Source organism: Somniosus microcephalus, chromosome 31 (genome assembly GCF_052327205.1).
Source record: "Somniosus microcephalus isolate GS21.2 chromosome 31, FLI_Smic_1.0, whole genome shotgun sequence".
Lineage (NCBI taxonomy): Eukaryota > Metazoa > Chordata > Chondrichthyes > Squaliformes > Somniosidae > Somniosus > Somniosus microcephalus.
This window is the reverse complement of record NC_141017.1, coordinates 22,672,951-22,686,346: the sequence shown is the minus strand read 5'-3', so window position 1 is coordinate 22,686,346 and position 13,396 is coordinate 22,672,951. Positions and strand designations below refer to the sequence as shown.

General features: G+C 48.0%; 1 protein-coding gene across 1 annotated transcript in view; it reads left to right on the top strand.

Annotated features, from left to right (window-relative positions):
* LOC147097637 (adhesion G protein-coupled receptor E3-like) overlaps nt 1–10,344 on the top strand; it is a 77,124-nt gene extending 66,780 nt beyond the window's left edge. Inside the window, exons 18-20 of the mRNA XM_085971424.1 lie at nt 293–379; nt 8,815–8,997; nt 10,336–10,344. Coding sequence (XP_085827550.1) covers nt 293–379; nt 8,815–8,997; nt 10,336–10,344 — 279 coding nt within the window. The remainder of the gene's footprint in view (nt 1–292; nt 380–8,814; nt 8,998–10,335) is intronic.
* Nucleotides 10,345–13,396: the final 3,052 nt, after the last annotated feature.

The window sequence follows — 13,396 nt, the reverse complement described above, 5'->3', positions numbered from 1 at the left end:
CTGTGCGATTCGCCTCAACTACACCCTGTGGTAGCGAGTTCCACATTCTCACCGCTCTCTGGGTAAAGAAGAGCCTGTCCAATCGTTCCTGACAGGCAGAACCTTCTCAGTTCTGGTATCATTCTAGTAAATCTTTGTTCCACCTTCACCGGTGCTTCTATGTCCTTTTTATAATATGGAGACCAGAACTGTTCACAGTGCTCCGAGTGTGGTCTAACCAAGGTTCTATACAAATTGAACAAAACTTCTTTTGAACACAGTGATGGACTGAATTATTCTCATTTCATTGAAGGTGAGGGATGAATATCGGAAATGGTTCACCAGGGCACACAGGAGCTCAATCCCCGACTCCTCAAATGTTCACATGAACACCCACAAGGTAAGAGATATTACAGAAAGTCAATCGATAAACAATAATATAAGAACATAAGAAATAGGAGCGGGAGTCGGCCATTTGGCCCCTCGAGCCTGCTCCGCCATTCAATAAGATCATGGCTGATCTTCTACCTCATCTCCACTTTCCCGCACTATCCCCATATCCCTTGATTCCCTTAATATCCAAAAATGTATCGATCTCTGTCTTGAATATACTCAACGACTGAGTCTCCACAGCCCTCTGGGGTAGAGAATTCCAAAGGTTCACCACCCTCTGTGTGAAGAAATTTCTCCTCATCTCAGTCCTAAATGACCAATGCCTTATTCTGAGACTGTGACCCCTGGTTCTAGACTCCCCAGCCCAGAGAAAACATCCTCCCTGCATCTACCCTGTCAAGCCCTGTAAGAATTTTGTATGTTTCAGTGAGATCACCTCTCATTCTTCTAAACTCTAGAGAATATAGGCCTAGTCTACTCAATCTGTCCTCATAGGACAATCCCCGCCCGATCCCAGGAACCAGTCTGGTGAACCTTCCTTGCACTCCCTCTATGGGAAGTATATTTTTCCTTAAGTAAGGAGACCAAAACTGTACACAATACTCCAGGTGTGGTCTCACCAGGGCCCTATATAATTGCAGTAAGACGTCTTTACTCTTATACTCAAATCCTCTTGTAATAAAGGCCAACATACCATTTGCTTTCCTAATTGCTTGCTGTACCTGCATGTTAACTTTCAGTGATTCGTGTACAAGGACACCCAGGTCCCTCTGAACACCAACATTCCCCAATCTCTCACTGTTTAAAAAATGCTCTGCTTTTCTATTTTTCCTACCAAATTGGATAACTTCACATTTCTCCACATTATATTCCATTTGCCCACTCACTTAGCTTAATATTGCGTCTGTAGTATTATAAAGACTTTGTAGTGTATGTAACGTTCCACCTTTAAGAGAACTATTTTAAGGGTTGCACTACTTTATCTTGGCTGCTGTATACTGTAATACCGGTGGTGACCACACCGGTATATAAGTGCTGTGTAAGGATTTATTGGGCAGTTCCGCCCTGACCTTCGACTAGTAAAGACCTGTTAAATTTTACTGTTAAGTCTGTGTGTTATATTGAGAATTAATACACAGACCACAAGAGTAAAATTTAACAGGTCTTTACTAGTCGAAGGTCAGGGCGGAACTGCCCAATAAATCCTTACACAGCACTTATATACCGGTGTGGTCACCACCGGTATTACAGTATACAGCAGCCAAGATAAAGTAGTGCAACCCTTAAAATAGTTCTCTTAAAGGTGGAACGTTACATACACTACAGACTTTACCTATGCACGCACCCCCTGTCCATCACACTCCAGATACCACACACTGTCTAATGCAAATTCCCATGCCTCTAATTGAGCTCAGGATGTGTCTGTTCACAGAGACATGTGCAGGTGGAGTAGAACCTGGGCCCCCGGCCCTGCTCTATGAGGTGAATGTTCTCTACCTTCTGTTGAGAGGTGGGGAATGCAGCCAGTGACAGTCGGAGCACTCCCAGCACAAGTATAGTGTGGCTCCTCGCAGAATAAAGGTCCCTCCCTTCTGCCCCGGCCTCACAACAGCCCCCTCAGCTGCACAAGGTTGGCATTCTGTGATCGGCCATTTCCCTCACTGCGTTTCCCAAGTTTGTGTCAATCCAGTCCCATAATTAGGGGTGAATTTGAGCTGTGGGGCCCCCTCCCAGTAGGAACTGGATTCATATACGAGCCTCACAGAGGGCAGAGGGTCTGTTTCCCGTTAGGTGAGGCTGGATTTAAGCCAAGGTGGAGAGAGAGAGAGAGAGAGAAAGCACTGGCCAAAGCCTGCTTACCCACAGTTACATCTTGTCGAGTAGGGGCCGAGATTCCACTGGAGTTCCGCCGATCTCCTGCCATAATCCCAGCCGGAGACCAGCAGAACCCCGTAGGGAAACAGCGGAGATCCAGTCCTGCTGGGACCCCGCTGTGTCTCGGAGTTTCTTGCTTACCCTGTAAAGGGGCAAGTGATGGGCAATGAGCAAAGATTGGAGAGGCTGGGGGTGTTTTCTTTGGAACAGAGGAGGCTGAGGGGAGATTTAATTGAGGTGTATGAAATTCTGAGGGGCCTAGATATAGGAAGGATCTATTTCCCTTAGCAGAGAAGTCAATAACCAGGGGGCATAGATTTAAAGCAATTGGTAGGAGGATTGGAGGGGAGTTGAGGAGAGCTTTATTCACCCAGAGGGTGGTGGGGGTCTGGAACTCACTGCCTGAAAGGGCGGTAGAGGCAGAAACCCTCATCACATTTAGAAAGTACTTGGATACGCACTTGAAGTGCCGTAACCTACAGGGCTACGGGCCAAGAGCTGGAAAGTGGGATTAGGCTGGAGAGCTCTTTTTTGGCCGATACAGACACGATGGGCCGAATGGCTTCTTTCTGTGCCATAAATTTCTATGAAAGTGGATGAAGCCTGGGGGGAGCTGGAGAGGGGTGAGGGGGCTTCCCTAAACCTGGATTTGACTAACCCTCCCCTTCCCCAATTCTTCCCTTGCTCTGTTTGGCTTGACTCCTCTCCTCAGCAGCATGGCAGAGACGTCGTTCTCCTACATTGCAGCGCCCCAGGGGATTTCCAAAGCCCAGATTTCCTGCCCCTAGACCTGGTCGGGGGTCCCAGCTTAGCAGAGGCGACTGGTAGACCGAGTGAGTGGGAGTGTAGCTGCCTCCACGAGGGCACTCGTGGCCCCCACCTGTGCCCGGGACCAATGAAAATGTAAGTGTTGATGCAGATCGGCGCTCTTGCTCAGCAGGGCAGAGAGGACCACCAGCAGGGTCAGGGTCAGGGGACTTGGGAACCCCCCTCCCCTCCCCCAACAGCCAAGTGGGCGCCAGAGTTTCCAACAGGCTTGGGCAGACGGCCGCTGGCGCTTGTGTCCACCTGGCCCGTTCTGCTGAGATGCCCTCCTGCTGACCCTCCGAACCCCAACGGACACCGCCCGTCCGGGCATTACTGCTGGCATCGCAGCCCGAGGAGTTCCAGGCCCATCATGTTTCTCTTAACTACCTGCCGATTGAAAAGGGACAAATAATAAACAACCTTCATTTTTTTTTGTCTAGACTAACGCACCGTAAGAATTCGTCCCCAGACTGAGGGCTCAAGAGGCGATGGACAACTGTGTCTCAGTGGTTTGTGTGTGAGTGAATGTGTGAGTGTGTGTAAGTGTGTGTGAGTGTTTGAGTGAGTAAGTGTGTGTGTGTGTGTGCGTATGAGTGAGTGTGTGTGTGTCTCAATGGTTTGTGTGGATGTGTGTGTAAGTGTGTGTGACTGAGTGTGTGTAAGTGTGTCTGAGTGTGTGAGTGAGTGTGTGTAAGTGTGTGTGAATGTGTGTGAGTGTGTGAGTATGATTGTCGGTATGAGTGTATGCTTGCGTGTGTGAACGAGTGTGTGAATTGTAAATAATACTATTGTATTTTGTACTTTGCCCGGCTATCTTCCATTATTTTGCTCAAGTTGTTGCTTGCGTGATATCCAACTGTGAAGGCATCACAATTGGGGTCTCATCTGAGGTCAGTGGAGGTCATCAAAGCTGAACATGGCGCATGCACACACATGTACTCATACAGGTGCAACACCAGACACACATAAACATTACACATGCACACACACCAGACACACATACACCAGACACACATACACCAGACACACACACACCAGACACACACACACCAGACACACATGCACCAGACACACATACACCAGACACACACACACCAGACACACATACACCAGACACACATACACCAGACACACACACACCAGACAACACTGAGGTACTTAAGGCTAATTTTAGCATACCTACTACCAACCTGGCTGTGATTGGCTAACTCACCACTGATGGGAACCAAAATCAGGGCCTTCTGGTTTATTTGGCTTAGCTACTGTGACCCTTTACAAACTGAACCATTATGGGCTGTATTGTAGATTGTGGTCACAGATCGCGCTTTGCTATATTTGTTTAAACACCAAATATGTAAAAAAAAAAAAATTCTTCATGATTTATGTACAAGCATTTATTAGTAAGATTTCATATTATAGTAAAACTATGTTTGTTGGCAAAGTAAGGCATTCTTGAAAATTGCTGGGCTGTTTATGAGTTCATTAAAATTCATATAATCAAATTGTATCTTAATAAAATAAAGCTTTTTTGCACTGACACTTTTAATAACGTGTATTACTTAAGAGTAAATGAGATCTTATTTTAGACTGCATCTGGTGAGACCACAAGTCCCGGCCACAATGGAGATGATTGAGGAATTCCACATCAAACACGCCTGGAGAACGCACTGCTGTAAGTGACTGGGATCGATTTTACGTAACTATCTCCCACTGCTGCATTTAGTGACACCGCAAGTCCAGGCCAGAATGGAGATAATAGACTCTGTAAATAAACTCTGAGTAAATAAACCCTCATCCATGCCTTTCTTACCTCTAGACTTGACTATTCCAACGCACTCCTGGCCGGCCTCCCATGTTCCACCCTACGTAAACTTGAGCTCATCCAAGACTCAGCTGCCCGTCTCCTAACTCGCACCGAGTCCCGTTCACCCATCACCCCCTGTGCTCGCTGACCTATATTGGCTCCCGGTTAAGCAACGCCTCAAATTTAAAATTCTCATCCTTGTTCTCAAATCCCTCCGTGACCTCGCCCCCTCCCTATCTCTGTAACCTCCTCCAGCCCTATAATCCCCCTAGATCTCTGCGCTCCACCTATTCTGGGCTTTTGAACATCCCCGATTTTAATCGCTCCACCATTGGCGGTCGTGCCTTCAGCTGCCGAGGCCCTCAGCTAAACCTCTCCGCCTCTCCACTTCACTCTCCTCCTTTAAGACGCTCTTTAAAACCTACTTCTTTAACCAAGCTTTTGGCCGCCTGCCCTAATATCTCCTTATGTGGCTCGGTGTCAATTTTTTTTTGATAACACTCCTGTGACGCGCCTTGGGACATTTTACTACGTTAAAGGCACTATATAAGTTGTTGTTGTGTTCTGTTAAATAGACTCTGTTTAAAAAGATTATGTTTGCTGTCAGTCCCGCCCTGCCCTCATTGGCTGACACAATGGTGTTGTAGGGGGGCATCTTTTTCGGGGTTTACGGTAATTTACCTTCCTTTACCTGGTTTACGGTAATTCACCTGGTCAGGCAGCCTTTTGCTACTACACTCTGACCAATCCCAAACAGCGGTTTCGAATCGCTAAACCCACCCTTCCAGTTCTGACTGGAGGACTTATAATTAATGATATATATTAAAACGGACAACTGGTCTGGGTGTGAGAAAGTCAAACTTTATTAAACTAAAGAAAACTACATCATACGATTTTAGTAATCACTGTACAATTGCTTAAATGGGGGAAAACAGATGGGAAAATGAGGGATAAATGGCTACAATGTTAATTAAACAATCTTAGCAATTTCCCTTAAATTACCACCCCCCTTTAACTCCTTACTAGATTGCCTTGCTGAGGAATCAGAAACCTGCTCACCTGTGGTCCAAGGAAATAAGAGAGAGAGATAGCTTCTCAGGAGCTATCTTTATATCCTGCCAGCTCCTGCTGTTTGGCGCTGAAAGGGTCTGTGTGCAAATTGGCGCCCAAAAGTTCGAATACACAAGAGAAAGGCTATGATTGGCTGATTCAGAGTGGTTTGAATGTGTCTACGTTCTGGGGCCGAAATGTGTCCGCCCACATCTGGAGTTTAATGGGTGATTCAAAAACCCATTCATTCCTTATCAAAGTCCTTTCCGCAGTTTCGATGTGTCCCATTATGTGTAAGTGGTGTTGAATGGGGTTGGATTTCTGTGTAAACAGAAGCCCTTTGTTCTGCGGTTCCCTGAAACCACAGCCTGAGTGCTATGTCAACAAGACAGCAGTTTCAATAAATAAACATCGATTGTCAGCGGGGAAGGGAAATCCCCTTTGATTGACGAATCTAACTGCCACTGTTTGATCCTCCCACTTACACAGACACTTTGAGCTGCTTCTTTTGTCCTTTTGGCCATGCTTTTCTGACGGCCATTTTCAAACCCCTCTGCAATTTACACAGTTCGAAGCTCAGAGGTACCATTGTAATCTTAAAGTCCTGATGTTGTCCAAGAGTTCTGGGTATGCTTTTAAAACATTGTCCAACCCAGAGACAATTCAAATCACACAATTCTTCGTCCACGATGTGGACCAATATTTTCCGATCTTCAGGGATTTAGGGGATTTTTGCGAACCCCTACAGTGTCAATATTCACTCTGTTTATTTTATGCGGCTTTGAAACGTGGCTTTGAAAAGTGGGATGGGAATGGCACTGATGGTTAAAGGGCAACCCCTCGTCTGTCTTCTCTCACTCCACCCACTTCCAAACCACTCTGCTAACTTAGCTCCCTCTTCCATGCTCTGGTGGGAGCGGCTGGTCTCAAACCTATTGGCACTTACGGGAGGTAAGGGAACATCGAGAAGTGCTCACGCTATATTGTTGTATTTAGCTCATTCGTCGCAGACCAGGGATTCAATCTGGCATCTTGGTGCTCTCCATCACTTAGTTACCGCAAAGGGCCGTGCACTTACTTAACTGAACCGCACGTTAACCAAGGCGTGTGTTGTGCTGGCATCTCATGTTGCTTGATTCTGTTTCAGTCAAGAACCTGCAACTTAGCGGTATTCATTTCTCACAAATTCAGAATGACATATGGGTGAGATTTCCCCTTTGCGCAGTCCAATGTTCTAGTTGTGCTGTCAACCCTAGCTGTTTTATAAACTGTAGTGTTGTCACGAGGTGTGTTTACTTGTTTAGTGCAACACGCTTTAATGTGTGACACTAGCACAAGTGTTTTTTCTATTTATCCGTTCATGGGATGTGGCCGTCGCCAGCAAGGCCAGCATTTCTTGCCCATCCCTAATTGCCCGTGAGAAGGAGAGCCACTATTTCAGAGGGCGGTTAAGAGTCAACAACATTGTTGTAGCTCTGGAGTCACATATAGGCCAGACCAGGTAAGGACAGCAGATTTCCTTCCCTGAAGGACATTAGTGAACCAGATGGGTTTTTACGACAATCAGGTAGTTTCAAGGTCACCATTACTGACACGAGCTTTTATTAAATTCCAGATTTATTTAATTAACTGAATTTAAATTCCCCAGCTGCCATGGTGGGATTATGAACTCATGTCATAGAGTCATAACGGCACAGAAGGAGACCATTCGGCCCATCGAGTCCATGCCGGCTCTCTGCAGAACAATCCAGTCAGTCCCATTCCCCTGCTCTATCCCCGTAGCCCTGCAAGTTTATTTCCCTCAAGCGCCTACCCAGTCTCCCCTTGAAAACATTGAGTGTCTCCGCTTCCACCACTTCCGTCGGTAGCGAGTTCCAGGTCCTCACCACTCGCCGCGTAAAAAAGTTTTCCCTCACATCCCCCCGTCTCTATTGCCCAAAACCTTAAATCTGTGTCCCCTACTCCTTGTACCATTAACTAGTGGGAACAGCCTTTCCCCGTCTAGCCTATCCAAACCCATCATAATCTTGTACACCTCTATCAAATCACCCCGCCACCTCCTTTGCTCTAATGAAAACAAATCCAGCTTCTCCAACCTGTCCTTGTAGCTAAGATCCCCCATCCCCGGTACCATTCTGGTAAATCTCCTCTGCACCCTCTTAAGGGCCTTCACATCCTTCCTAAAGTGTGGTGACCAGAACTGGACGAAATACTCCAGTTGTGGCCTAACCAGCGCTTCATTAGTCCAGGCCTCTAGGATTACTAGTCCAGTAACATTACCACTATGTTACCGTTCCTAAAGTTGCTCCCACTGCCGGTGCCATGCTGGTAACCACTGGTACTTTACTGTGGTATTAACATAGAAACATAGAAGATAGGAGCAGGAGTAGGCCATTCGGCCCCTCGAGCCCGCTCCACCATTTAATGAGATCATGGCTGATCATCCAAATTCAGTACCCGGTCCCTGCTTTCTCCCCATATCCCTTGATCCCTTTAGCCTCAAGAAATATATCCAACTCCTTCTTGAATATATTTAATGAATTGGCCTCAACTGCCCTGTGTGGCAGAGAATTCCACAGGTTCACCACTCTCTGGGTGAAGAAATTCCTCCTCATCTCTGTCCTAAATGGCTTACCCCTCCCTTATCCTTAGACTGTGACCCCTGGTTCCGGACTCCCCCGCCATCGGGAACATCCTTCCTAATCGACCCAATCTCTCTTCATACGTCATTCCTGCCATCCCAGGTATCAGCCTGGTGAATATTCACTGCACTCCCTCCATGGCACGGACATCCTTCCTCAGATAAGGCGACCAAAACTGCACACAATACTCAAGGTGTGGTCTCACCAAGGCTCTGTACAACTGCAGCAAGACATCCTTGCTCCTGTACTCGAATCCTCTCGCAGATCAAAGTGCAAGAGACAGGCCAAGAGAAGGACCAGAGAAAATCCAGAGGTGCTTTTGCATTCCTGGGCTGGTCTCCAAATCCAGACTTTACAACCACCTGTTCCAGCCCCAAAACACAACCAGTAAATCCAAAAGCACTTCACAAGGGCCCGTGGCAGCACGCGCCTCTGCTGCGGAACAAGGTGAGTGGGGTTGGTAAATTTCTAAGCGCACAGTCAACAGTGCTTCTTCTTCTTCTTCGGCAGTCCCTCGGAACCGAGGATGACTTGCTTCCACATTAAAAATGAGTTCTCAGGTGACTGATGAGTCCAATGCGGGACCTACAGTCTCTGTCACAGGTGGGGCAGACGGTGGTTGAAGGGGTGGGTGGGTGGGGTGCTTGGGTTGACGTGCGCTCCTTGCGCTGCCTGCGCTTGGCTTCTGCTTGCTCCCGGCGAAGAGACTCGAGGTGTTCAGTGCCTTCCCGGATGCTTCTCCTCCACTATGTGCGGTCTTGGGCCAGGGATTCCCAGGTGTCGGTGGGAATGTTACACTTTTTCAAGGAGGCTTTGAGGGTGTCCTTGAAGCGTTTCCTCTGCCCACCTGGGGTTCTCTTGCCATGCCTGGGCTCCGAGTAGAGCGCTTGTTTTGGGAGTCTCGTATCGGGCATGCAGACAATGTGACCCGTCCATTGGAGCTGATCGAGCGTGGTCAAAGCTTCGATGCTGGGGATGTTGGCCTGAGCAAGAACACTGACGTTGGTGCGCCTATCCTGCCAATGGATTTGCAGGATCTTGCGGAGGCAGCGTTGGTGGTACCTCTCCAGTGCTTTGAGGTGCCTGCTGTACATGGTCCATGTCTCTGAGGCATACAGCAGGGCGGGTATCACTGCTGCCCTGTAGACCATGAGCTTAGTGCCGGGTTTGAGGTCCTGGTCTTCAAACACTCTCTTCCTCAGGCGACCGAAGGCTGCACTGGCACACTGAAGGCGGTGTTCGTCCAACAGTGCACAGGTTCTGGTCTCCATGTTACAAAAAGGATACGGAGGCGCTGAGGAAGGTGCAGAAAAGATTTACAAGGATGAGACCAGATCTGAGAGGCTGTGACTATCGGGAAAGGTTGAACAGGCTCTTTGCTCTCAAAGAGAAGGCTAAGGGGTGGCCTGATCGAGGTCACCCAGATTATGACAGGGTTTCGATAGGGTAGACGTAGAGAAGATGTTTCCGCTTGTGGGGGAGACCAAAACTAGGGGCCATAAATATAAGAGTCACTAAGAAATCCAATGGGGAATTCAGGAGAAACTGCTTTACCCAGAGAGTGGTGAGAATGTGGAACTCGCTACCACAGGGAGTGGTTGAGGCGACTAGCATTTAAAGGGAAACTAGATAAATACATGAGGGAGAAAGGAATAGAAGGATACAGAGATAGGGTGAGATGAAGAGGTGGTGGGAGGAGGTTCGTGTGGAGAATAACAGAGGCATGGGCCAGTTGGGCCGAATGGCCTGTTTCTGTGCTGTATGTTCTGTGTAATTCTATCTCAGGGTCCCTAGGCTAAAGAGACCAGCCTGGGGTCTGTTGTACTGGGCGGGGTGGGGGGAGAGCGGGAGGACGTGTCCCCCAGCAGGGGGCAGCGCTGGGAGCAGGGCAAACTTTAAAAATTAAAAGTGTATCTTTAATCATTGTTAAACCCTATTCTCCGAATGGCACAGAAAACATCGGCAACACAGACAAATACATATTAATATTTTTAGCATGTTAATGTAATGTACAATTTCTAATACAAGAGGGAAGTGATACGTGGTTTAAGGAGCTGACACGGGGTCTGGTTAATGGGGACTGGACAGGTCCGCAGTGTGGGAGGACTCCCTCTATCAAAGGGCAGCGATCCCTGATCATAGAAACTTATGGCACAGAAGGAGGCCATTCGGCCCATCGTGTCTGTGCCGGCCGACAAAGAGCGATCCCGCCTAATCCCACTTTCCAGCTCTTGGCCCGTAGCCCTGTAGGTTGCGGCACCTCAAGTAATGGAGGCTGCCTCACATTGAAGACAGGCTCAGATAGATCCAGTTGCCTGCTGGTGAATAGGGAGCTTCAGCCCACATCTAATCACGGCCCATTCACGGTAATAATACCCGCGTCGATTCAGCACCTTAACCCCCTCAAAAATTTCAGAAAGCAGTTCACGCGATGAATTAGTTTGAAGCATCGCGACTCACTCATGGCCGCTGTTAGCAGGCGGGGCTATTCACCGGGCAAGTGGAAGGGCTGTATTTAAACCGGCTGCCCCGGCGGTTCAATGGAGGGATGTCTGGACTCCACTCAGCACCAGCCAGGGCCCGCACATTTGAACTCAGGGCTCGCTCAGGGGGAACTGCAGGCGCAGACCTGTATCCCGTCACCTGGTGGAGACCGTGGCGTTTAACAAACATCAGTGGAAAAGACAACTGCAGGGGGAACGGCTTCGCAAAGTATCTGCTGTCAGGCTGGTTCGAACTTGCAATTAAAAGGCATAAATCAGTGTAATAAGGTAGCAGTGAGGCACCGATACATTTACAGCAAGCTCCTTTGCAACAACTAGGACGAGTACACAAGAAAGGAACTTGCATTGATAGAGAACCTGTCACATCCTTGAGAATGAGGATTTGAGTACAGGAGCAAGGATGTCTTACTACGGTTATACAGGGCCTTGTTGAGACCACACCTGGAGTACTGTGTGCAGTTTTGGTCTCCTTACCTAAGAAAGGATATACTTGCCATGGAGGGAGTGCAGCGAAGGTTCACCAGACTGGTTCCTGATGATGGCAGGACTGTCGTACGAGGAGAGATTGGGTCGACTAGGCCTGTATTCACGAGAGTTTAGAAGAATGAGAGGGGATCTCATTGAAACGTATAAAATTCTGACAGGGCTCGACACACTGGATGCAGAGAGGATGTTTCCCCTGGCTGGGGGGGTCTAGAACGAGAGGTCACAGTCTCAGGGTACGGGGTAGGACATTTAGGTCTGAGACGAGGAGAAATTTCTTCACTCAGAGGGTGGTGAACCTGTGGAATTCTCTACCACAGAAGGCTGTGGAGGTCAAGTCACTGAATATATTTAAGAAGCAGATAGATAGATTTCTAGACACAAAAGGCATCAAGGGGTATGGGGAGAGAGTGGGAATATGGTATTGAGGTAGAGGATCAGCCATGATCATACTGAACGGCGGAGCAGGCTCGAAGGGCCGAATGGCCTACTTCTGCTCCTATTTTTTCGATAAAGACCAGATAATCCATTTTGGTGATGTTGGCCGAGCGTTAAATATTGGCCAGGACACCGGGAAGAAGTCCCCTGCTCTTCTTCGAAATAGTGCCGCGGGATCTTTTACATCCACACAAGAGGGCAGACGGGGGCCTCGGTTAAACGTCTCGTCCGAAAGACGGCACCTCCAACAGTGCGGCACTCCCTCAGCACCGCACTGGGAAGCGTCAGCCTGGATTATTGTGCTCAATTCTCAGGAGTGGGCCCTGAGATTGTGACCTGGCGCTCGGCTAAAACTGAGACTTTAAACACAATCCAATGGACAGAGTAATCCAACAGAATGCACTCCAATGCTTGAGCAGCAGGCCCTTATCGCTATCTTCTATTTAAAATAGTCTTGTGCCGCTGTCCCGTTATCATGCGTTGTTGCAGGTGCTAACAAATCTTGAGATAGAGATTTGGGAAAGAGAGAGAGAGACACTGAACCAGAGCCTGACCTGATTGGCCCATTTAGAGTGAGGGGTCTCGGCCATTGCTATTTACCATGAGAAAACCTTGAGGGGCTGAACGGCCAACTCCTCTTCCTATGAGACCTGACACTGAAAGTATCCCCCCGACACCCCCAGGTCTGGCCTTTAAGTTGTGGTTAGAGAAACGCAACTGTCCCCAGAATAAGGAACGGGATGGATGGCAGCAATTACAAGAGGCTCCTCACCAAAGTTCCCTGTACAAGAAACTCTCGTTTAAACGTCACCTAAATATCCGGAATTCTCTATTAACCGGCAAAAATCTCACTCCGAAAACAACACCTCAACAACTGGAAATGTTGCCGAGTCCGAGTCCGAGTTTCCCACGGTGGCCGAGTTAGTCAGTGGGGGTAGTTCTCCAAATTGGCTTCTTGGCGCTGTCGGAAGTCCGAACACCTCAATAACAGGAGTCCGACTCTCCCGCGCTGCCGGGAGTCTCTTCCGATCCGCCATTTTTCTGTTTACTGTATAAGTTTTGTTTTACTATTAAGTAATTAAAGAGTTATGGATTACCCTCAACTGGCAGTACTGTACTTAATCAAGCATCTTCCACCATCCATTTAACACAACATTCTGTAGGTGAGTACCCAATTACTGTATACTGCACATTTCTTGATTTTTTAAATTTTTGTTTGTTAAAAATAGCCTCGGTAGATAACCCTCTCCGTCATCCGGACTTATGAATGAAACAGCACCATTCCGGTCCCATCGGTGCCGGATACCAAAGAGTTTCCTGTAATTTGTTTTGGAGCCTCTTCAACGGGCCGGGCGGCCCATTCAATGTACCGCGCATGTGCGGTGACGTAATAAAGACTCACTACGCACTTGGTTGTACAT